A 26,703-nucleotide genomic window follows, 5' to 3' on the forward strand; every position below is an offset into this window, starting at 1 on the left:
TTGAAAACATTGTGCAGAGTGAAAGAAGCCAGACACAAAAGACCACATATTGTATGATTCCACTTAAATAAAATATCAAGAATAGGCAAATCCATGGAGACAGAAAGTAGATTAGTGGTTGCCAGAGGCTGGAGGGAGGGGAGGGAAAGAGGAGCAGCAACTAATGGGTATGGGTTTCTTTTGGGGGTGATGGAAATGTTCTGGAATTAGATATTAGTGATAGCCGAACAACTTTATGAGTATATTAAAACTCTACTCAATTGTACACTCTCAAAGAGTGCACTTAATTGTTTTGCCTCTCTCCTTTTCTTTTTGTTTTTTGTCCATGTTAGAAATGTTAGTTTAATTAGAAGAGATCAATCAAATAAAATGAAAGAGGCCTAATGTAAAAAAAGAAAAAGAGTGAATATTATGGTATGAGAATTTTTTCTGAATAAAAAAATATAGAGTGAGAATTTGGAGCTCCTCAAAGTATTCCAGAAGGGATGTGGACAGGAGGAGAGAAGGGGAGGAGAAGGGAGAAGGGGTGAGAGCATGAAAAGCATTTGCATGGGATTACATGCAGGGGTACAATGGATGAGAGAAGTTAGTGTCTCAAGAACCAAAAGGATTTTAAACACAAAGCTTTCTAGTGTACAATTTGAGCTGATGCTGCTACATGTAACAGGGATCCCCTTCCAATCCTTCTTCTGAGGTTAGAGACACACAGATCTCGGGTAACTGAAGGGAGCCTTTTGTAATTAAAGAGAAGAAAGACATCAGCTCTTAGAGGAATGTACAGAAGAATGAAGCTATGTCGATCTTAATTATCTTGGCAGTATAAAAAAATCGTAGTGATGTGGACTCTCAGAGCACACCAGGAATAACAGTTCCCATGTCTGTTCCTTCCAACACTATAATCTGGGGAGAAGGAGAGGGAGAAAAGGGGACACAGAAGAGCAGATAGAAAGTGACCACTGAGCATGAACCAGAGCCAAGGAGAAATAACAGGTGGGCCTCAGGAAAGGTGGGAGAGTGCAGAGGTTTAAGAGGACTAAAGGCCCGAGGGAAGGGAGAAAAGAATGGGTCTTCACCAGGACAGGGGTCTGGTGGCCAGAAGAGACACAAGTTGGACAGAAAGGCCTGTTTTAAGAAAAGAGTTCTTCTGGGACAAAAGAGCAAAAAACGCAGACTTTTGTTGGAAGCAACCATGAAATATAGTCTTGGATCCACTTCATGTTCTTTGAAAAACTCTAGTAAAAATTGAAACTCCTGTTGGGGCCATGCTCTCCTAAATCTACTCTGGACTGATCCATATCTGGTCAGAGATGTAAAAATAAAACTTCCTGGAAATATTCTATATGTGAACTACTACAGAGTTTAAATTGATGAAATTTTACTGCAAAAGTCACTTAGAAGCAGATTCTTTATTTACTGCTCTTCAAAGGGTAAGTAAATCCATCTTCCCTCCTAGATGTGACAGATGGAAAAATTATATGACAGGACATACAGGTAAAATGAGTCCCTGAGAGTCTTGAGTGAAAAGTTCAATCCCTACTTACTTCTCAATCTTAACTGCATTTTGTTCCAATCCACTATTTCTCTACAATTACTGAGTAAAATGTTGTATATGGCTCCTAGAAATCCCAAAACTCTCAAAGCCCCACACATTCAAGAGTAATTTAAAGGAGATCCATGATATTAGTATTTTTTCCTTCTACAGTCAAAACGTGATTTATGCTCTTGTGATTCAAATATATAAAAACTATAAGTCTATTTTATAGTCATGAAATGGTGAGGCCAAAGACATACGGGTCACAGCAATAATAAAAATTCGCAATTTTGTCTTCAGGGGCTTCTCATATTTCGTATATGACTTATCATCATCTGTGGCAGTTATTTGCTTATCAGTACATTATAAGTATTGGAAATATCTATTTATCAATATTTCAAGGATTAAGTATATTCCAATAAAACTTTATTTACAAAATAGCTATTGGGCCACAGGCTTGATCATAAACTCCTGTTTACCTTTCACTGGAATCTACAGAACCACAATTTATGCTCTATAATGATAACTTTCTAATTCATAATCACATTTTCAGGAATTATGATATTTCATATTCATCTGGCTTTAGACAAATCATTTATTTTAGTTTACTCAATATAAAAAATTGTCAAATTACATTGCAAATCTGCATCACAAATTTTGGGGGACAACCTTTTAATGAGAAGGGCACATTGGGTGTGCAGACAAAAATACAACACCTGGGCGGGCCACGGTGGCTCAGCAGGCAAGAATGCTCGCCTGCCCTGCCAGAGGACCCAGGTTCGATTCCTGGTGCCTGCCCATGTAAAAAAAAAAGAAAGAAATACAACACCCAAGTCACCCCAACACTACACTATGGCCTTTCTCCAGCATTCTACATGATGGACAGAGTCAAACCCTTAAGAAAATAAAATGACAAGAAGTTTGGGATGAAAGTTGTGAATGATTAGAGCCAGGAGCTTCCCTCCTCAGGCAGGCTTGTTACCTTGGCTGTGGATGCCCTTTGGTTTCTTCTCTCCCCTTCCTTGTGACTTTCAGTGCTTGGGAGGCTGCTTCTTTCCATGACATCTTCCTATCCGTTATGACATAGTCTCTATCCCTTGATGAATGTGTAGTGAAGAATTAATCTCACCCAAAGAGAGGACTGGGCTTTGCCTTTGACACTAGGAGGTAGTCTCTAGGCCCCCAAAAAGTCTTGCATGGAAGGAGTCTCTTAGTTTGTCTGGGGGCTTTAGCCACTGGCAGTCTAACAAGGTGACATGATGGGGATTTAAGTCACATAGTCAGGTCAACTCCAACCTCCAGAAGAACCAGAGACTCAAGGCATCACTCTGACCTCCAAGAGGAGTTGGACACCAAAGGTCAGCCAGATGGGCATTATGTGATCAAGCCGCAGCAAAAACTCTAGGCACCGAAGCTCAAGTGAGCTTCTCTGGTTAGCAATACTTTGTGTATATTGTCACACTCGGCTTGAGGGAGCAGGGAGTGGATAATGCCATCCATGACTTCATGGAGAGAGAATGACTGCAAGATTCACAATTGAACTCCTTCCAGATTCCAACCTATATATCTCTTCTTTTGTCTGGTTTTAACTTATATCTTTTTGTAACAATAAAACTGTAATCATAAGTATAGTGCTTTCTTGAGTTCTGTGAGTCATCCTAATGAATTATCAAGTCTGAGGGTGATCATGGGATCCCCACATTTGAGGGTGGTCTTGTGAAGAATTGTTTCCTCAGACTTTGCAGTTTGGCAAACTCATTGCAATGACCCACTGCGTAAAGCTCAGGTCAAAGGATCAGTCCAGCCCAGGCAGACTTGACTTGTTTAGGAGACCCTTGTTCCTACCTGCACACTCTAGACAACTCCAGAACTGCTGAGGCCTCTCTATAGCCTTCTGCAGGAAAGGGCCTTTCTGCTTTTTCCTACTCTCTATTCTTTCTTTCCAGAAAATGCAGCTGAGGCTCCCATTTCTACTGCCCTACCCTGGCTAGGGATGCCCCTAATTTTTCAACCTTCTGCTGGTTTGAAGTTATGTACCCTGAAAAGCCATGTTCTTCTAATCCAATCTTGTGGGGACAGACCTATTGTTGGGTGGGACCTTTTGCTTAGGTTGTTTACATGGAGATGGGACCCTGCCCATTTAAGGTGGGTGTTAATCCTTTCCTGGAGTCCTTTCTGAAACAGAATTCAGAGCTGGCACAGAGAGCTGACATAGACACAGATGTTTGGAGATGCTAAAAGAGTTGTTTGAAACCAGAAGCTGGGAGAGAAGGACAGCAGACATTACCATGTGCCTTCTCATGTGAGGAGAAACTCTGGACGCCATTGGCTTTTCTTCAAAGTCAAGGTATCTTTCACTGGATGTCTTAATTCAGACATTTTTATGTTCTTAGAACCGTAAACTTGTAACTTAATAAATGCTCTTTGTAAAAGCCAATTCTTTCTGGTATATTGCATTCTGGCAGATTTAGCAAACCAAAACAAAAAGGAAAATAATCTTACGCATTTTTATCAACTTTAACATTATTTCAGTCAGCTATGAGGTATGCACAAATAATTTGTTATGAATAAAGTTAGCGATGATGTATTTTAAATTATTATTTCAATAATGTGGAGTAAGCAAAATGCTATTCCTGCAATAATATTACTTCTGAGGGGCTTTCTTGAGTAGAAAAACAAAAGTTGGTTTGGAAGGAAATCGGGTACAGTTAGCTGCCAATCCTATACTCCTAACCCCAAAACCCGTGATATGCAGTTAATAGTTGGGAGACCTACTCATTGTACTGCTTATAAAGTGTGATTTATAGTTTCTGTTTTCTGTTTCATTTCACTTCAGATATATTTTTAATAAGTAAGAGATCCAGGACGAGCAAAGAATGTGTTAGCTGCTAGCAAATAAGAATGCTGCCCCACAACATCTCTGAGGAGAAGCAGCAGTTACAACTTCAAGATCTTCAAGATCAAAGGCAAAGTGGGATGCTGAGGACATTTGTCAATGGGCCCTACGATAGGGTGTATCATGACTGCCACAAAGAATGCTCAAGTGCTAACCCCCAGTTTGGTGGATGTAGGCTCATTGGTGACTAGGATCTTCCAAGATCCTATTTACATGAGGCCAAATTGGACCAGGGTGGGCCTTCATCTAACATGGCTGATGTCCTTATCAGTAGAGGAAATCCGGGTGCAGTTAGGAGACGAGCCTAGGAACACCAAAGACTGGCAAGCCAGCACCAGGATGCTACAAACTCCGGGAGAAAGCATGGCGTGGCAATACCTCGATGTTGGACTTGCAGCCTCCAAAACTGTAGGACAATAAATTCCTGTGGTTTAAGCCCACTCATTCTGTAGTGTCTGTCACAGCAGCCCTGGCAGACTAAGACAGGCTGTATTAATTGTTCTTTATTGTTTTCCAATATTATTTCAAAGTTACTTTCATGCACGTTTCACAGGAAAAACCAAATGCTTGAATTTGCCTATGTCCCTCCCTTATTAGCAGAAGAAGCTCCCTTTCAGCACGGTAGTAAAGCAACCTGCACCATTTGATCTCCTCATATTAATAACCTTCAGAAATCTGTGAATTCTAGTTACTGGGATTCTTCACAAAAATGGCCTTACTTAAATAATGTATTATAGTACATATTTGCTTAATTGCCTATGGAGCAGAACAATACTCTAAAAATAAAATCTATCCCTTAAAATACTTTAAAAATAATTTTCAGTGAATATATTAGCAATACCAATTTTGCCTATAAAATAGCTGCTTCACTCTATATGTGGAATAAATGCATTTATGAAGTTCACCAAAACAAGTTAGCAGTGTCATTTGCCTTATGTCCCAATGAGATTTTTTTAAGTTTTCTCAAAATCTGGATCCGTTCATGGGATGTGTTATAGCAGTACATGCACATACACTGACACATCTTTGCTGGGAATGTCACCCAAGGCAGGGGAATAAAAGTGCAGCCACAAGTATAGATAATATTTGCTTTGGGTTTTAAGGGAGCAAAAGAGCAAGATCTTATTCTTGTCTGGTCAAGCGCCTGATTAGAGAGCAGACCATATAAACCCAAAAGAGTTTTCTGTGGTCAGGGTATCCTGGGGGAATTGCTTTGTAGTGCTGAATACCAAGTAAATACCAAGTCAGAGACTAAGAGAAGGACTCTTCAATAGAACCTTCAAAGAAAGTTCAGACTTCATTAGATCTAGACGAGAGGTCAGCAAACTTTTCTGTAAAGGGTCAGAGAGTATTTTCAGCTTTGCAGGCCACATGGTCTCTGTTACAAGTCACCTCTGCTGTTGTAAGATCAAAGCAGCCATAGACAATAGGCTGTGTTCCAATCAAATTTTACTTTCAAAACCACGGGCCAGCCACAGTTTAGCAAACCCAGGTTTTCAGTTTTCTTTCATAAAATTGTATTGTGGTAATACATATAAAACCTAACATTTTCTATTTTAGCCATGTTCAAGTAAACAATTCAGTGGAGTTATTTATATTCACAAGGTTGTGCTACCATCAATTCCATCCACCACCTAAACTTTTCTATCACCCCAAACAGAAACTCCATACCCATTAAGAATTAACTGCTCATCCCCCCATCTCTCCAACCCCATACCCTGTAATTTACTTTCTGTCTCTAAGAATTTGCATATTCAAGCTACTTTATATAAATGAGATCATACAATATTTGTCCTTTCGTGTCTTGCTTATTTCCCTCAACGTGGTGTCTTCAAGATTCATCCACATTGTAGCATATCTCAGAACTTTGCTCTCCTTCTCGACTGAATAATATTCCATAGTATGTTGCTTTTCTTTCCCAGCTGTTAAAACAAATACCATACAATGGGTTGGCTTAAACATCAGGAACTTACTGTGAGCCAGTTCAGAGACTACAATTCTTGCTTTCTCCTGGGTTTGGCATCTTCCAGCTGGCCAGGAATCTTTGGGGTTCCTTGGCTTTACCATCACATGGTAATGTACATGGCAATGTCTTCTTTCTCTTCTGGGTTCAATTCAATTGACTTCCAGCTTCTGTCTGCTGCCCCTGGCTTCTTTCTCCATCTGAATTTCATTCTGCTAGTAAAAGACCCAGTAATTGTATTAAGGCCCACTTCAATCTGGACACACCTTAACTGAAGATCTTCAAGAGATCCTATTTACAACGGGTCAGCACTCACAGGACCAGTCTGGGACCTGACATGCCTTTTGTGTGGAACGTGATTCCATTCCTGACATAAATATGTACCACATTTAATTTTTCCACTCATCTGTTGATGGACACAAGTTGCTTCCACCCTTTGGCACCTGTGAATAATGCCGTAATGAACACTGATATATAGAGTTTTCTATAACACAGAAGTGACCCCTGGTGAGTATTATTCCAGGGGGTGGGTCCTCTACAGTGCTCACCCAGTGCATCAGACACGAGATGATGAGTACTTCCCATGAGTGCCATAACCCTCAGTCACAGGACCCTGTCATTTCATTATATGTACAGGAAGGCATCTTTACATGGAACTGTGTGACCTTAAAAAGCCTCTGCACTGCACTGTGGATTGAGAAGAGCAAAGCGAAGAGGGAAAGTCTGGCTGAGCATGAAGAAAACTGGCTTGGACAGCCCAGTCATTATTTATAACATGGCCACAGTCTTGTCATTTCCACTCTCTGGACCTCAATTTAAAATTATTCTAATTCGCACCAGAGAAGCATGCCCCTTACAACGATCCATGAGAAGGACTTACACGATCTTGTGAATGGCTGCCACCACCCCTAGACATAGTTTCATCCAGAAGAGTAAGTATCCTAGTAGGACTATACATAAAACGCAAAGCTTGAAGTCATAATTCAATGCGTAACAACCTGCAGACTGGTGCAGGTTTATTAGATTGGCTAATAAAAATAAATCATTGTCATGTTTTTAAAATGACTTCTCATGTCTTGTGGTTACTTCTCAGGCCTACTGTAAATTAACTGTGAAGTGCTATTTCCTGCAGGGCTTTTCCACCTCCCCCGTCAAATGTAACAGGGTCATAAGGCTAAAGAATGCAGACACACGTCGTGTCTGTAGAAATCATAAAAGAGATCAGATGTAATATTTTCTTTCAGCATGGACAACGGCTTTGAGATTTTCCATTCAAGCAGCCTTGAACACAGCCTCCGGCGTTTGCCAATTATGCCTGACAAATTCCTTCTGGTCTGAGTGATGTTGTAAGTGAAATAAAACAGTGGGAAGAAAAAAAACAGAACACGATAAAAGGGATTTCTTTTTCTTGGTCTGCTGAGAACCTACTGTAAGTTAAACACTGAGAAAAGGGGGCCTTGCTTCCTGTCAGTGACCTACTCCTTGTGACCTTGAGTTCTACGGCGACTTTCCTTTGACAGTAATAGGAAGGGAAGACAAAACTTAGTTTTCAGTTCCCTTAAAAGGGAGGCAGCTCTTTTTTCCACTTCACAAAGGAAAAAAAAAACGTATCTCAACAAAGGAAGGGCCACCTGCCCTGTTCCCCATCTTTCTGCACAAGATGAGCTAATGGGTGAGAACAATGTTGTGAAACCGGCAGCTCCTCCTGGCTCTGATAGTTGTGTTTTGAGCGTGTTAGAACCCGCAGTGGGTAACCAAAACCACAAGAAAGGAAAGGCACAGCCAGCATTCAGCATGCAGTTGTCTGGTCTTCTCCACCCGGTTCTCTCTGGAAGTTTCCTCCTGCTCGGAGGTCTCCGTGTCCCGGAACCCCAGGGTGGGCTAAGATGGAACAAAGCCCGAGTCTGCTCCCACTGCTGCTGCCGCTGCTCCGGACCCCTCACCCTTGGTGTTGTAGGGAATCAGGGAACAAAGGAAATGACAGGAGGAAAAGTGACATGCACATGAAGAGCCTACATGGCTCAAGCAGACCAAAATTCAAATCGGGTCTATCTTCTCCCAGCCCAGGGTCTCGGGCAAGACCCTGCCAACCGACCTACTGCTGGGGGTGATCACCTCTCTGCAGAGGTTACAGTGAAACCATGAGGATGAAATCCGCTCATGGACAGGACCCAGCTGGTACTGGGCTGGCACCTAGTGGCTACAAGGTACCTTCTCCCACCCTACCCCGACACTTCAAGAGGTGTTCGGGAACAACCACAGCCCAAAGTAAAAGCAGCAAAACCATGACGATCCCTCTGATAGGCCCTCTTCGTGGGTCCTCTCATGGAGCCCAGGACCCCTGCCTCATTCTCCCCAGATAAGCCAGGGTACCCCACTCCTGGCCCTGACAGGGCTAAAGGGCTTGCTGATGATAGCATGTGAGCTCTCGAAATGCAGATGTTGATTCTGTAGGTCTGCAGTGGGGCCTGGGATTCTGCATTTCTGGTGCAGCCAGAATGGTATGTATGATAAGGAGCGGGGAGGGAAAAGGATAAGAACTTCCCGGTTCTGCAAGTAAAAGTAGTCTTGAATGAAGAATAGATAATAGAGGCACTGAGAAAGTCCAGCAGACCAAAGAAACCATTTAAAATAGGCTGCCGGCCTCATCAGTGTGTTACAGTGAGCAAAATCAGTCCACACCACCAGCAGTTTGGAGATCTGGAGCCTGTCGGTCGCCTGCTGACAGAGAAGTCCCAGGATAACGTTGGTGGTTTGTTTTTGGCCTTGGAGTTTTTTTTACTGTACATTGAAGCTGTCCTCAGATCAAACACACATACCTCTATTAATGGGTAAGCCGGCCCTCCCACCCATCAGTAGAAACGGTTCATTTCCAGCTCTCCACTAAATGGACCAATTTCTTATCCTAGAAACATCTGGAATTATCCCTCGTTCTGTACGTGGGTGGTCAATTTAACCTCCTGAAAGTCCACTCTCCCTCTGTTGCCAGCCTGCCAGGGCAGAGTCTACTTGCTATCCATAAACAGAGATGGAAATTAAAATCTGCTGCCTGCATTTTGAAACTCTGTTCTCAGAAGAAACTGCTACATACATGTATCTATTTACAGCTTGCCCATCAGCAGAAACAGGAGAATCACTGCATCTAATCCCAGACACTCTCCTTTCCTCTCCTCCCTGACCTCTAACCTGGGCTGCTGCCCCCCTTGTGGCTCCATCACCACCTGGCCATGCCCTTACATTTATTTCTCACACAAGGAAAACCAACAGCCCAAAAGAGAATACAAACTTCTGCATTTTATCCCAGGAGCAACACACAGGGGTTGGTTTTGGTTTTTGTTTCTTTGTGTGCGATTTTTTGTTTTTGTCTTTGCTTTGTTTTGTCTTGTTGCAGTCCTACGAATATTTGCGGGACCAACGTTGCATTACCTGATTTTGACCTAGCCGCACTGAAATTGCCTCTGGAGTCAGCGCGCTGAGCTCAGCGGTGCTCTTGCGCCACCTAGTGTTCAAAGATGGCAATGGCCTGAGCCACAAAGATGCAAAGATCTACTTGGTATTTTTCAGACATCAACCCACCCTGGACACTCAAGAGGAGGGGCTCGTTTTTAAAGGAAAGAGCGTAAAGAATGGTAATCTGTTGAGCACCCATGTGAGCTGTGCACTTATACTTAACTCTGTTTGCTGAACTGGATGATAAAGCATTGGATGTCTGGATTAATCTATACTCAAAATTGGTTCTGTTTAAAAGATTATTCACACAGCATAAACTTGCATATTGAAGGAACAAAAGGTCTCTACCCTGGCTTCCCAAACTATTGCAATTGAAGGCCTTTGCAGCCAGAATGTTCCAGCTGTGAGAAGTTAAAGTTGCTTGTTTCTACAGATAGTGAACCTCAGCACACACCAGAGTCACCAGGGAACGTTAAACCCCCAAAGCCCTGGCACACCCATGCCAATTATATCAGACCTTTTCGACAAGGCACCCAGGCATCTGAAGTTTTTAAAGCTCCACATGTTATTTCTATGAGCAGCCAAGGTTGAAAAGCACTGCTACAGCCTTTACGGGCTTTGGGGGATAAGACACTTGAAAAAGTAGATCTCTGAAACCTAATTCAAAAGCAAAGGTCTTCATGGCCCATCTCTAACAAGCCCCTTAGACCTGACCTGCTTTCTCAGTGACATCCGAATTTCCATTTTAGAGTAACTGGGAGCCCTGTCTTCAGATCAAACATGTGCCTCTAACAAAAAAGCCAGCCTTTCCTTCAGTTAGCAGAAACGGTTCATCTCCCGCCCTTCATTAAATGTACCATTCTTACTCTAGAAATTTCTGGCAGATGAGGACTTCCAGGTCACAGAAGAGTCCCTCTTTTTGAGGGACTAGACATTTTAGAGTCTCCCTTTATGATAAAGGTAAAATTTGAACTGGAATTATTTCCTAATCATTGCTAAGTAGGCTTTTGCAATCTTGGGTTTTTGGCCTCATCTTTTGAATCTAGATATTAGAGAGAATATTCAGGGCTCTAAGCAGTTTTCCTGCACCAGGAGGCTTTCAAATGCTAATTATCACTCTATGGACACCCAGGATGTCAAGGAGAGGAGCCTCCTAGGACAAATCGCGCAGAAATGGCAGAAGACCTGCCTTGCAGGACAGCTCTCCACTTCTCACTCCTCTCCTAAACCCTCCTGCCCTTTTTGAGCTGCGAGTTATCCCAGTGATGGGGAGGGAGACAGTTAAACTGAAATGGGACTGAAAAAGACAAGGGCTTAGCCTGCACGCAATTGGGAAAGGGCCTCTGTCCCCCTTGCAGCTCAGCTAAAGTCCTTGCTACCTGATTCCTTGGCAGTGGTTTGTACAGTGAGGTCAGTAATGGTGCCTGTTAGAACCCAAAACAAAGAAAATGAGTTGCTGTTAAAGGGTCGGCACCAGTCACTGTACCCTAGACTTCTCTTTACCTACTTGTTCTTGAAAAAGCTACCATTTCTTTTTCTCCTCCCATAGCCTAACTTGCATTTCCTGGTTCTCCTAGAGAACAACAGTTTGGGGTGGGCTCATGTGGGAGTGTCTGGATCTTACACTCTGGGAATGGAGTGCAGGAGAGTGGAAAGTCCACAGGGATCAGCAAGAAAATGTGGGTTCTGATCTGTAATCTATAGCCCAGAATAAGTTTCTCAGCCCCTCAGGGCTCCTACCACAAAATGAAGGGGTTGGTGTGGAAAAACTCCTGGACCCCTTTCACCCCGAAGTTCTGATGAGAGGAAGGGCCCCAGATTCATTCATTCAGGGTCAAATCTGCCTAACACTTCTTATCAAGAGCCCATGAAATGACCAACTCAATCCAGAGAACCAATGCCTCCAGAACGAGGGGGAAGGTCTGTTCCTTGGGAATTTCTAGATCAGGGGTTCCCAGTCTTAGCCTTGAAGCTTATTTGAAATCCATTCCCGGACCTACTCCCAGAAAGCCTGGGTCAGTAGGTTTGGGTGAGTTCATGCAACCTGGCTGTTTCTGTGCAGAGGGCCAGGGTCCACATTTTGATAGATACTGTTTTTATTAAAGGCGCCAGTTGCTTGTCACTGAGAGTGTCCTCCACCCACACCTCAAGCCACTCAGCACTTACCTACTGTGTACCCTTGGGCAAGGCATTTCACCTCTCTGAGCCTATTTCCTCTTCTGTAAAATGTGGCTAATACCCTTTCTTGGGGAATGGGTTGTCACTTTTGAAGACAGGTTCCCCTCGGCCATGAGCATGCCCTTTCATTTATTAAGGAGTCTCTTCGCTTATTAAAAGCAGGCTGTGGATTGTGCCAGCAGAATAACTGAGATCCCGCAGCACCCCAAATGTTTTTCCAAGGTTGATCAACCTGGATACACGTGGCACCAATCAGATGAGGCCAGGTGCCTGAATTGCCATGTACCTTTCCCGACTACTGGCCTGAGAGTCTGGAAGTTGGCTGAGGTTCAAATCCTCGCTCTGCCCCTTAGCAGCCATGAGACCCCAGCAATAAAGTTACCTCTTGGACTTTCATTTTCACGTTTATAAAATCAGGAGAATAGAGCCACAACAGATTATTGTAAGAATTAAACGAGGCTATCAGTGTACAGTACAGGACAGAGGGCCCAGCAATACCGGGGTCTCACGATCTTCATCAGACATTTCTGTGAAAAACTGTTTGTTGAAAGTGAGACAAAAAATCTAATTCTCACCTCTCAGATACTAATCTTACATTTTTTTAACAGCTTACTGAGATATAATTCACACACACACACAAATAAAAAGATGTAATTCACATACCATACAATTCACCCATTTAAAATACGCAATTCTGTGGTTTTTAGCACCTACACAGAGTTGTGCAACCATCACCCTAAAGAAACCCTCACCACGTGGCCATCACCAAGCCCCCAGCAACTCCTCCATCCCTGCCAACCCTAAGCAATCACTAATTTACCTCCCATTTCTATAGGTTTGCCTATTCTGGATATTTCACATAAAAGGAATCACACATGGCTTTTTGTTACTGGCTTCTCTCACTTACCACAATGTTTTCAAGGTTCATCCATGTCATAGCATTCAAGAGCAGTACTTCATTCCTTTCCACACTTGAATAATATTGCATTATATGGGTGTACCATATTTGTTTATCCATTCATCTGTTGATGGACACTTGGATTGTTTTCACCTTTTGGCTATTATAAATAAAGTTGCTATGAATATCCATGTACAAGTATTTGTGCAGATATGCTTTCATTTCCCTTGGTTATATACCTGGGAGTGGAACTGCTGAGTCAGAAGGTCGACTTCATTGAGGTACTGCCCAGTTGTTTTCTAAAGTGACTGCATTTTATATCTCTACCAGTAATGTACGAGAATCTAATTTCTCTACATCCTTATCAACACTTGTCACTATCTGACTGATTACAGCCATCCTAGTAAGTGTGAAGTGGTAACCTGACATTTTTATTAAATAAATAGTACCACGTTTTTGTGATTTTTTTTTAATTAACTCAGAGCCTAATATTAAAACTACATATACAAGAAGGAACCTAAAAAAGTACACCCTCCAGGAAAGGCTTTATCAACAGCAAAGACAGAGAACTGGCCCTCAATGGTTCAAGGGTACCTGGAGGGAGCAGGAGGCAATTTCTGTACTGTATGGCAGGGCTGGAGAAACACGCCTCAAGCCTACTTTTTCCCCTGACATTCTTGTATCCTTTTATTCACAGGTGATTTTCTTTTCCAAGTGAAACAATACTCTGACATACCTGACGAGACTCTCCGTTCAAATGTCAGCCATCAAAACTTTATGGATTTTGTTACAGTTGTCTTCCTTCTTGGGACAAAACCTACTGCCCAATACTGATAGATAATATAGGAGTTAGTTGCTGTTTATCGACAGAGGAGCTAAAATAAAGATACCATATCTATCTCAACAGCTCCTCTAATGGTGGTGGCCAAATACATCAGTAAAAAAGCCATTTTCACAGAATTACAGGTTTGGCTTCTTCAAAAGTCATGAACAGCCTCCACCTTCAGGCAGAAGCACTTAAACTATCTCCGGCTGAAGACAGACTCTTATTTTTAACTTGAAAGGTTCTAGGGAATGCCTTGCATGGTCCCGGACTTCTTGGTGTCTGTCCCCTCTGGCCCAATCAGCAGTGGGAGGTTTACCACCCACATACCAAATACCAACCAGATACCAACAAGGGTGGGAGTCCTAGGAACCTCAGGCAGGCAAGTAAAGAGAAATGAAAAGCAGAAGGATAGAGAAGAACGGCACTGGGGTGAGGGGAGGAGGGTGGTTAGAGAATAAAGAACACAGTGGTACCCTTGGAACAAGGGAACCACAGCTGCCCCTCCTGGCGTGGGTAGGGAGAAGGGTGCTGCAGGACCTTATTATGATTTTACAGGAACAAGCCAAGGAATGCACTGGGGTGGCCTATAAAGAGTGGTTTTCCTTGCAGGCCAAACAGGGACCCTAGAGGAGCCACAGACTTTTGGCAAGGAGGCTGTGCTTTCATACTTACACCAAGGCCAAAAGTCTTACATGATTATTTTTCAAATAAATAGAGGTTAGTTGTGAATTAAGAGTTATTCTTCATTTTGAAAATATTCTGAGTAGTTGTTTGTCATTATGCATTTTTTTCTAATCACTGAACAACCAAAGCACAACAATTATCATATCTGCTAACTTTTTAATGTTAAAAAAGGGCTTCACTGTATGATGACATTGCGAATCACTGATTGCACACTTTGGATGATTACATGGTATGTGAAAATATATCAAAAAAAATAAATTCTTTTTTAAAGGGAGGGCTTCATTCTTGAAAGGTATAAAGCACTTAGAAATAGGAATTAATATATTTAGGGCTCAAAGGTCTATTAATATGGGACAGGAAAATAAATTATGGAGTTGCATAGGAGTTGCAAACTGTAGCCTGTGACCTATCTTTACAAATAAAGTTTTATTGGAATGCAGCTATGCTGGTTTGAAATGATGCATGTACCCTAGAAAAGCCATGTTTTAATCCTAATCCCATTTTGTAAAGGCAGCCGCTTCTTCTAATCCTCATTCAGCAGTGTACGTTTGAAACTGTAATTAGATCATCTCCCTGGAGGTGTGATTTAATCACGAGAGGTTGTTGGGCTAGATTAGGTAGAAGCGTGTCTCCAACCATTTGGGTGGGTCTTGATTAGTTTCTGAACTCCTTTAAAGAGGAAACATTTTGAAGAATGAGAGAGATTCAGAAAGAGCCGAGAAGAATGACATAGTTACAAGAGGCAGAGAGAACCAGCCAGCAACCTTTGGAGATGAAGGAAAATGCCTCCCGGGGAGCTTCATGAAACAGGAAGCCAGGAGAGAAAGCTAGCAGATGATGCCATGTTTGCCATGTGCCCTTCCAGATGAGCGAGAAACCCGTGTTTGTCATGTGCCTTCTCACTTAAGAGAGAAACCCTGAACTTCATCAGTCTTCTTGAACCAAAAGGTATCTTTCCCTGGATAGATGCCTTCGACTGGACATTTCTATAGACTGGTTTTAACTAGGACATTTTCTTGGCCTTAGAACTGTAAACTAGCAACTTATTAAATTCCTCTTTTTAAAAGCCATTCTGGTATATTGCATTCCGGCACTAGCAAACTAGAATAGCAGCCATGTCATTTGCTTATGTATTGTGTATGGAATAAAAGGCCGTATCATAGAGAAAGCCTAAAATATTTACTATCTGGCTCTTTACCAAAAAAATTTGCTGATCCCCAGTATAGAATACCATGGCACACGCTGCAGCTATTAAATAAAATCTATTAACCATATATATGAAGAGGGAAAGATGTTCACGACATAAAAATGAAATGTTTTGTTTATAACTGCCTTCCTTCTGAGGAGAAAGGACCCATTCAACTGGCTTTGTTGAACTCCACAAAGGGAAAGGAATTTGAGTTCTGGAGAACAAAAACATGGGAGGGAAAGCAAGAGGGCTCTGGGCAAAAGAAAGATCTCACTGGGTGTCCCCTCACTGTCTGGGACGGGACTGGCAGGCACCCCACCCCAATCTTGTCCACCCCTCCCCAAGGCTCCTCCCCCTCAGCATTATCTGCCCTGAGGTCAACGACTGTCCTAGGTTGTGGGGGGATTGCCCCCCTCTTCCCACCCTGGTTCTGAAAAGGTCAGAAATAAAACAGAGTCAAGATGGAGATCAAGCTCTCTACATGGCTTGAGGTCAGTTCACGTAAACTGAACACAGAACTCGACAGACACCCCCACCCCCGGGGCACCACTGTGCTGCAGGGGGCCAGGCGGGCCACACGGCAAGGCCTGGTCAGGAAAGACCCCAGGAATAAGGCTGACCGACTGGGGCAGCTGAGGCAGTCCTTCTTCCCAAATTAATAATTAGGCAAGTTCCTCCTCAGGGATGCGAGGGGCCATGAGCATACTTAGGGGAAAAACCTTCCTCCTGGAAACCCCGTTTCCCCCGGAAGGCTCCTCCAACACCAGCCTCAATGGTCCGTACAGGGAAGAACATGTGGGCCAAGGAGATGCTGTGTCTACAGAGCAGAAACGCCAAGCCCCTCCCTGCTCACATAAGGCCGCCCAGGACCAGGAGAACACCCACCCTCCACACCAGCACCCACCCTCTGCCTTCCTCAGGGAGCGACCCACAGTGACTGCCATCTGATGTGCAAGCCCGGCTGACACAGAAGAAGGCTGCTTCCTGGCAGGGCTCGCATTACGGTTTTCATCAAGACCTTGACACTGTACGGCAGGGAGAGCAACGCAGACCCATCCTGGATCTGTCTCCCGCAAAATCTAGAAAGCTCACTCCCTAATGCTAATGTGGGGAAGAACTTGAAGAAGTGCTGCTCCCTGCCCCAGAGTTGATGCTGGCTGAAAACAGACCTGGCAGGCCTGGACCCAGAGCGGGGATGGAAGTGTGGTAGTCTGAAGCAGTATATATCCCAGAAAAGGTCATGTGCTTTTAATCTGCTCCTGTGTATAGACTTACTGCGGGTGGGACCTTTTGATTAGGTTACTGCAATTAAGATGTGACTCATCTCATCCAAGGTGGGTCTTAATCCTCTTACTGGAGTCCTTTATAAGAGGATGAAACACATATAGAAGTTCACAGAAAAAGCCCCAGAGACACTGAGAGGAATCCACTGAAGCCAGAAGCTGGAAGCAATGAAACCCAGAAGAGAAGAATCAGCAGATATCGCCACGTGCCTTGCTATATGACCAAAAAGCCCAAGCTTGCCAGTAGCCAGTCTTCAGAGAAGGTATCATCCTATCAGTGCCTTAATTTCGTCATTTTTCATGGCCTAGGAACCATAAGCTTGTAAGTTAATAAATCTGCATTATAAAAGCCAACCCATTTTTGGAATATTGCATTTCATTAGCTTTAACAAACCAAAACAGGAGTGTTTTACCCGGATGTCAGTCCCAGCATGGGGAATTCTGGACACACATCCACCAGAGCTGTGAACAGTGGCTCCATTGGGGTATTTTCACTCTACCACAAACTATGTGTATAATCTTGGGCAGCTTTCTTAACCTCTTTGTAAAATGGTGTGACTGTGAGGGCTGAATGAAACGTTGGATGTACAGGCCTTAGCAGACTGCTTCACAAACCATCAAAATGATATTTAATGAATAATACTGGCATATGTTTCAATAATGGTCAAGGTTTTCCTATCAGCACAATTTGCTTCTGTGATCAGAACAAGTAAAGGTTTTGCTTTGGTTTTGTTTTTTTTAAAAAAAGCTGATTTCTGGTTCTGGTTCTACCACTGAGTCTGCGCAGCCTCAATAAAGCCCTTAGAAGATCTACACCTAAGCCACCTCCTCAACACTCATGTTGTGAATGCTGACATTTTAAAAAGGCTGTAAAAAGTATAAATCCAGTACAAATCTAAAAAGTTGCTAAATAAAGCACACTTTATAGAAAAACCATACTCAGAGGAAAGCCTACAGCCTAAAATGCTTTTATTATTTTAAAAATTAAAAAAGGAAAGCAAAAACTCTTCATTCTAAATGGCTCACTGAACACAAAAATCTACCTTCTCTCTCCCCCTGCAGCACCATTAAAATGACAGAAAAGCAGCAGCATAAAAGCATTAAATACCCTCCAGGAAGAGAATGGTAAAGGGACCATCAGCTGACAAGAAAGTTCAAAGAACTTCTGGAAAACGGGAAGTGAGGGAGGATGGAGATGCAGGCTTCACATTTCTCCAGTATTTAACAAGGGCAAATATTCAAAATCATGAGAAGTCAAAGACACTGCCCCAGATTATCTAAGCCCCCACTTCTCAGAGAGGGGTGAGGCTCTGGCAGAGGATGGCTGAGGTCGAGGCCAGGCCAGGGCCCAGGACTTCTGGGGCACCCCCTGTACCTGCACACCAAGCTATCCACTGCTAACCTGCCCCTTAACTTGAGGGTCTCAGAGCCTCTTAGAAGCACAAATCCTTGCCCTTCTACAGCAGCTGAGTCAGATAAGAAACAGGAAACCCAGTGGCAGACCACACACGGAGTCCCTGGGCTGACTCCTGCTTCCTCAGTCTGCTTCTTTCCTTACAGTTTAGCACTTCCCTGTACACCCTTTGGGCCTTGTGCTTGTTTTGTAGAGTATGAGATAAATAATAAACTTCAGAATAGCCCACCCATCTTCACTGATGGCTCCGGAATCCCAGAACCTGCTTTGCCCCCAGCAGATATCCTTCAGTGTCCTAGGAACAGCCACTATACCACTCCAGGAAGTATTCATAGGAAAAGGAAAAGAATTAAGTACATAATTGGTTAAAGGAAACCATTCAAAAACTATAAATGACTGCGGATAAAATAAATTTAATTCATGAAACCTTAGGAAAAAAATGTCATTTACTTCAGAAGTCATGCCCACAGGAGTGATCAAATGCACTCTGGTCAAGTTAGGTAAAAGCTGTTTGCAAATTGTTCAGAATCTCAGCAGATATGTGTAGAATCTTTAGCTCTTCGGTCCACAAAGTTTCTACCAAAGTTAACTGGTTTATCAAAGCCACTTCTTCACCCTTCATATGAGAAACCTGAAAGTGAGTTTTAAATTATTTTTACTCCCAGTAATGTCTTCATACAAATGAGCTGATTTCTCATTTAATTAAAGCATATGCTAAATAAAAACATAAATGGGAAACAGTACTTGAAAATCTCTTAACAAGAAGTCCTATTGGGTAGATTGAAATAGTGGTGGTCAATGAGAGGGAAGGGTAAGGGATATGGGATATATGAGTTCTTTTTTTTTTATTTCTTTTTCTAGAGTGATGTATATGTTCTAAAAAAATGATTACAGTGAAGAATACACAACTATTTGATAATATTGTGAGCCACTGATTGTACAATATGGTTGGACTTACATGTGGATATTTCTTAGTAAAAATATTTTTTAAAACAAGAAATCCTGTAATATTTCTACTTATTAAAATGTGTTGATCCAGGGCCACAGTCAAAAACTGAGATTATACCAGCATTCATTTAATTAAGACACTTTACAAGGCTCTTACAAAGTACAATATCCCTTTCCAGCATGTACAAAACAAATTAACTTTAATCAAAACATTTATTTAAGAAATGTCAAATTCTAAAAACATACCTTTTGAAGCATAGTATTAGCCTCCTCTATGAAATAATAGCATATTTTCTGGCTTATGTCCAAACTTGTCTTCTCATTTGTATCTGAAATTACTTCACCAAGGAGTATTTTTTTCCAGCATGTGCTAGAAGCAAATTGGTCAATAAGATAAAATTAGCAGGCTACAAAAAATAAAGAACTCTTTTACACTTCAACACACACACAAACTCTTCCAGAAGCATAATATACACCCATTGTATAAATAAATTCCCTAAAAGTTCCATGAATAATAGATGGTTCTACCCGCAGTTCCTATGTTGAAGCAGGTGAGGTAGATAAGAAGTGAAAATGGGGCAGTGTTAGGAGAAGTAACCGAAAATAAAATGCAAGAAGAGTAGGTACTTTTTGCAAAGAGACTGAATTTTATCATCGTAATCCTGTGCCTGGCACATAAGTAGTGGTATCACATCTATCAGCCATGGAAATAAAGCAAGAGAGAGCAGGAAGACAAGTATACAGCATAAGAGCTAAAGGAACAAAGGGGGCCCAGCTTTGTCCTTCTCTCCAAGTAAAAAAAGGCAAACTGGGCAGAACATTTTCACAAAGTAAAATGTTTTCCATATGGAAGAACGAATCTACAGTCAAGTCTTTCTCTACATGGAGGTCTTTCCAGTTTTATACTATTAAAATGTGCAGGGGGCAGTGCAATGGTGGCTCAGTGGCAGAATTCTCACCTGCCATGCCAAAGACCCAGGTTCAATTCCTGGATCCTGACCATACTAAAAAAAAAAAAAGAAGAAGGGTATAGGAAACGAGGTTCGGTGGGCAAGGGATAGGGTCAAGTTCCTGCAGGCAGAAAAGTTTAGGTCTGTTAAGGTAGGCAAGAAGGAACCCTGTGAGGGTTAGATTCTGATAACAACTTGGCCAAGTTGCTGAGAGGATATCTGTGGCTGGTTGATAAACCAGAAGGCTGGTGTATTAAATCATCAGTCAGTTGATTGCATCAGTGGCTAATTACATCTGCGATCAACTAAAGGTGTCTCCCACAATTAGATAATAAAATCAGCTGAAGGCTTTTAAGGAAGGTCTTTTTCACTGCTTTTTCAGCCAACAAGCCTGTCCTGTGAAGTTCATCCAGACCCTACATCAGAGCTGCCAATTTCACAGCCTGCCCTACGGATCTTGGACTCTTCCATTCCCACAGTTGCATGAGACACCTTTATAAATCTCATATTTACAGATCTCTCCTGTTGGTTCTGTTTCTCTAGAGAACCCTGACTAGCATAGAGCCAAAACAGGATGCTGAGCCAGAAGGTCAAGAGCCAAATATATACACTAGGAAGAAGCACTAACCAGGAAGAAAGATGATGGAGGAACAGATTCTGGATGCAGAGAATTCAGAAGCATAATCTGGCCTAGAATGGACCAGGTAAAATGCCTGTGGAAATTTAAGAAGCCAGTTAGAAATGCACAACAACTCATAAGATGCAACAAAGAACAGTCTTAGAAAGTTTTCAGCATTAAAGGCAATGGTTGAAATCCCAGGAATACACAGATTCTCAGAAAAGAAAGTTACTACGTGCCAGGCCCAGCATTTTCGTAATTTATTCTTCACAATGACCTTGTTAAGAAAGCACTTAGAACACAAAAAAACTTGAGAATCAGGAAGTTAAGGAACACTCTACATGACAAAGCTAGTGAGGCAGGAATAGTGTGTAAGCACACAAATGGCAGAATCCCAACCCCACACTTTAATTGCCACACCACACTGACCCTTTAGAAATGATTCAAAGAGAAGAAAAATGGGCCTAAGCATGATCTTTAGGAAACATTCAGTTATTTAATTTTAGGTTGAAGCACCTGATAGGAACTCATATCTTGTTTCAAGAAGGATTTAAAGAAGCTTTCATGAATCCACACAAGCTGAATGAATGGGGAAAACAAGAGAGGAAAAACAGGAGGAAGAGTGAAGATATTACTACGAACAGCATCAGTGAGAAACTGCATGCCTTAAAACCCTGTGTATATGGGTGGACCGCAAATTTGCCTCTCAGCTTTCTAGCAAATAATAAACAGGAAACAATCAGTTACAGAATTCAGTGTCAGTAAGATAAAAATACACTATCTGCTGAAAGTAAACACAGGTATTTCTGTTGTTAAGACCAGGGAGAAATTTCACTCCCCGAGTCATTAAGGAAAAAGTCAACAACGCCAGAAAAGACAAGGGTAACAGGCAGCACCGTACAGGCACCAGCTGTGCTGAGAAGTTCTTTATCACATCGTCTCCTTCAGTCCTCCCAGCCTCTTTGGCTGGGCTTCAGCATCTCCAGCTATCCCCCTGAGAGCAGTGCTCTCTCTTATGCTTTGCTAAGTGCCAGGGAGAGCGAGATGCGGGTGTTCTAACAAGGACTGGGGTGAAGGAGCTCCATGCAACAGACAGTGCACGGCCAGATGGGCCAAGAGGAGGCCCAGCTGAGGAGGGACTGACTGTTTCATGGAACATTAAGGAGCTGATCAGGATGCCTATGTTCCCCGAGGGCTCCTGTGGCTGCCTCCCCCTGCAGAAAAATCTAGGCCTCTCCTCCATCAGGGACTCAGGATCTGCCCTGCTGCAGAACTCCTGGGTAGGAGCTCTCTTTGCTCCCAGGATACAACTAACTAATCTAGGCTGAGACGTTCCTCTGAAAGGTGCCATTGCTCACATTTTTTAAAGTGTTCACCCAGAACAATGAGCTTCAGATCTCAAATCAGAAAATAACTGATTAGAGACTAAAAAGCACTCTGAATCAGGTACTCTGAATATGGCTCTAAAACCTGGATTCCAGAAATGGTTAAACTTAGAAGTAAACACTCACTACATGGGCAAGCTACAAAATAATCCACTACAGCATGGAAAAACATTCCTTTTTTCTCTCAGGATAGATATTTTAATGTCAGCCAATACCCCCCAAAGTTATATCCAGATTGTACCTATAGAGCATGACCAACATATGTGGAACTTACAATTCTTCAGCTTCCAGGCATAACAACTTAAGAGCTGTAAGCAACCTCCAAGACGGTCCATCCCATCCAAATGTCAAATTTCTAAAGCAGAAAAACAAATAGTGGCAAATCCTTTATTTCAGTATTTTATGGCACCATGGCAAATGAATGACAAGTAAAATGTCATTTTTAAAGGGGTTCAAAACATGATGTAACCTGCAATCTCAGATGTGGTGATCTGAAGCTGGATGTAGCCCAGAAAAACAGGTTCTTAAATCTAATCCATTCCTGTGGGTGCAAACCTATTAAGGAGGATATTGAGGCTACTTAAATTAATCTGTGACCCACCTCATTTAGGATGGACCTTAATCCTATTATTCGAGCCCTTTATAAACGGAATGAATACAGAGAGAAAGCCAGGTAAAGAAGGAGCTAAAATCAATGAAACCCAGAAAAAGGAGAGGCTAGCAGATGCTTCCATGTGCCTTGCCATGTGGCAGAGGAGCTTAGGATTGCGGGCAGCCAATCTTCGAGAAGAAAGCACTGCCATGTTGATACCTTGATTTGTACATTTTCCTGGCCTCAAAATCCAATCCATCTCATGATATTTGCTTTGAGCAACCTAGGAAACTAAAACATTAGTCAAAAAGACAAAAAGGAGAATACATCCATAAATACTTAAGAATAAAGCCTGAATAACAGAAAGTTCTCTTTTAGTGTTACCAACACACAAAAAAAGAAAAAACAAGAATAAAAAGCTAGCTTCCAATTACTTTTGTTAGGAAACTGAACTTGGACAAGGGGGCCACAAGCAGTCACACACCACAGTGCACAGTGAGACAAGGGATGTAGAATTTGGACTAATCCTGGGGCTCAAACAAATGGATGCTCCCAGAGTAAGGCTGCCCTACTACTGGATTGTTTAAAGCCTAATTTCATCCATAGACTATCTGATAGGGAGAGCCTGGAACTGTCTTTATTCTACTTAGCATGGATGGAATCACCCAACCACCCATGCACCCCAAGTGTCTGGCCAGCACCCATGCTACAGAGGACAGGCTGGTCCTGTATTAGCCCAAGGCCATCCCTTCTAACAGATATTAGAGCCACACATGCACTGGACCACCAGCCAATACATTCAGGGCTGCCTTTTGGTACCATAATTAAACATTTCAAGCTATATCTTATGTCTACAGATTCGTTCTCAAAAGCATCTCAGAGTTCTTACGCTTCCCACAATATTAAGCACATTTTTACTGCACCTAGTGCGTGTTCAATAAATATTCACCCGCCAACTGTCAACTGATACAGAGTCAGGGAACAACTGCCACCTACAGAAAACTGAACCCTCAATTTTTTCAAGAAAATTTCCTGAAGGAATAATTCAAAAGAGAGTGAGAAATAACTGAAAGGGAAACTAAGTTTTTAAAGTTTGTTCTGCTCAACTAATGATACCATTGCGTGATCCTGGTGATGAACTGTGGAAATATGCACTCCAGCTGGGAGGACTGACTATCTTCCCAGAAGGAAACGTACTTTGACAAAGTTATCTAGGTCCTAGGAAGCTCCTCTCAGTCCCCAGCCAGTTCCCAGAGGACCACCTGGGCCTGGTCATATAAGCAAAATGTAATTGAGCCACTATTGTGTAAAAACATCATATAACCTGCATGCAAGCAGTTAAGACTAGAGAGAGAGAATCTTCTCCGGGAGGAGGATGCTCTGCTTCGCATTTTCCAGTCAAACCCCCAATGCTGTTTCCAGGATTCTCCAGCACTTCTCTTTGGGTATTGGTGCTGCCCTGCCTGATGATGAAACTATGTCTCATTTCTAATACTCTTTTGATTATTTTCCTAATAAATTCTGTTTTTATATCACTAAGTCTGTGTTGTCCATGGATCCAAGCCTCCAAATTAAATGGCCACAAATATCACATTGCTTTCGTGCAACAAATACTTACTCTGTAAAGCCATGATCCTTTAAAATAGAAATCTTTCTGTTCATCTGCTTATCTGTTGATGGAAGATATTTAACAAGTATATCTGTGTTAAAAATTTAAAAAAAAATAAATCAGTCTGAGTTTTAGGGTATAACCCACAGCAGAGTACCTTACCTTCTCAATTCACTTGCTTTCCCATTAGCAATCAAGACATGCATAAAAAGAGTTTTAACTGATTCACACACACAAAAAAAGGTCTAGGCCCCAATTCAAATTCAATGAGATCATTATTTAATCCCTGAAAAGCTATCAGGACTTCCAGGCAGGAGACTAAAACATCCAGCTCCTACCAGGCAAATCATGAATCAACCAACACTAAGGACATTAGCAGGCTGCTGGGATATGACAACCAACAAAAGTAAAGGCTCTGTTAAAACATAAGCAAATGTTTATAACATTAAGTTTTAAAAAGTCCAAATTCAAAACAGTCTAGATATTGGTGTTTGCAACTATAAAAGAAACTGTAAGTGAAGATGTAAAAACAAAGCACTTAGGGAAATGGTAGATTTTTCTATTGAAATTTCCTTCTATATTTCCATGATGATTTTATTTTTTTATGTAAAAAAAAATTTTTTTTGTTCAAATTAATTTATTTTACAAACTGGTACTTCATAGCCATCTATACTGAAGTGATCAGGATTCTGAAAATATAAGGCCAATCTCAGAGCTAGTTTTCTTAAAAACCTTGTAAGGCCCAGCCTATAGAATCAAATAGAATCACTTTGACTAAGTTTCTATTTCCATTAGAAATTATATTAAAAGTGCTTCAAATTAGGGTGGGCCACGGTGGCTCAGCAGGTGGAGTTCTCGCCTGCCATGCTGGCGACCCGGGTTTGATTCCAGGTGCCTGCCCATGCAAAAAAAAAAAAAAAAAGTGCTTCAAATTATAAACTTCATAAATTTCTGGTCATTTCTTCATAGTCTTGAAAACATTCTGTTGCTTCAGGCATGGGGGGGAAATCAATCAATCTTCTGTATGTTTTTTTTTTATTTAGGTGCATGGTCCGGGAATTGAACCTGGTTCTCTCACGTGGAAGGGGAGCATTCTACCACTGAACCACCCGTGTACCTCTTCCATGTGATTTTAATACCATATTTGGAATTTTCACACCATAAATTTAATAGCTAAATAATTATTTTAAAGCAGTAATATCAATGATAATGGCTAGTTAGTAGATCACATGCAAAAAAAAAAATCCCTGTAGCGCTGAATTCCAAAAACAATGACTACATGGTATCTCTGCAACTGGCATGGGGCCTTACACATAGATGGTGCTTAATCAATGTTTGATGTGTCTCAGTATAAAACTTTCCATTTTTTTTCCATCTATTCATATAAATATACTTATCTCCTTAACAGTTTCCCTTCTCTTCCATTCTATCTTTTCAACAAATGTAACAGAGTTTTTCTCATTTCTCATCCTTAGCGTCAGTCTTTTGTTTTACTTCAACACTGAATCTGCACAGTTAATAAGAGTAAGGCTAGCCCTACCTAGGAGAATATAAAGAATGTCTATATGCATTAACGTTTTGCTATTTCTATGAAAACTTAAAATAACGACACCTCTAGATGGGAAAAAATACAAAAATCACTTAAGTGATAAGCCAAAGTTGATTCCAACCTTTTGAGACATAAACACAAGAATGAGGATTACAGACGGCCACAAATCCATATTCCAAGAACAGTCGCTGGTTATCATGAGGGCCGTAACAGATAAATACCTCTTCATGTTTTCTACATCTTGAAGCCGTTCTAATTTCATAACAGCGTGTTTCTTCATTAAATGCCGCTTTTACCTACAAAGAAAAAATTTTCAAGGTTTTTGTAAAGTATAAAACTAAACAGCTGGGCGGGCCGCGGTGGCTCAGCGGGCAAGAGTGCTTGCCTGCCATGCCGGAGGACCCCGGTTCGATTCCCGGCCCCAGCCCATGTAAAAAACAAACAAACAAACAAAATATAATAAAACAAGAAAATGTTTAAAGATGTTTCCCTTTCTTCCTCCCTTCCTTCCTTCTCTCTGTCTTTCCTTCCCTTCCTCCCTCTCTCTTTAAAAAAAAAAAAAAAAAAAAAAAAAAACTAAACAGCTCATCAGTTATGTATTTAGGCCAAACACAGCTTTCAAATACCTAGCAATGAATTTAACCACCATGTGGAAAAAAATTGCCAAGTCCAAGCTTCAGCCTTTGAGCAGCGTGATCCTGGCTGATACAACATGTGGATTGTGTGATAATTTTGTTAA

The 26,703-nt window shown here is 41.8% G+C and overlaps 1 protein-coding gene across 11 annotated transcripts in view; it reads right to left on the bottom strand.

Annotated features, from left to right (window-relative positions):
- Positions 1 to 26,703, bottom strand: part of SETD4 (SET domain containing 4) — a 128,343-nt gene that overhangs the window by 81,472 nt on the left and 20,168 nt on the right. For 4 of the 11 annotated variants that reach the window (XM_077118913.1, XM_077118916.1, XM_077118911.1 and 1 more), the window contains 5 exons: positions 26,086 to 26,260; positions 24,425 to 24,506; positions 22,489 to 22,569; positions 19,507 to 19,630; positions 18,710 to 18,943 (listed from right to left, as the gene is read on the bottom strand). In XM_077118913.1, the coding sequence (XP_076975028.1) occupies positions 18,809 to 18,943; positions 19,507 to 19,630; positions 22,489 to 22,569; positions 24,425 to 24,506; positions 26,086 to 26,260 (597 nt within the window). In that variant the 3' untranslated portion in view covers positions 18,710 to 18,808. The other 7 variants (XR_013158694.1, XR_013158695.1, XR_013158691.1 and 4 more) reach the window with 6 other exon arrangements.

This window comes from Tamandua tetradactyla, chromosome 10 (assembly GCF_023851605.1).
Source record: "Tamandua tetradactyla isolate mTamTet1 chromosome 10, mTamTet1.pri, whole genome shotgun sequence".
Classification (NCBI taxonomy): Eukaryota; Metazoa; Chordata; class Mammalia; order Pilosa; family Myrmecophagidae; genus Tamandua; species Tamandua tetradactyla.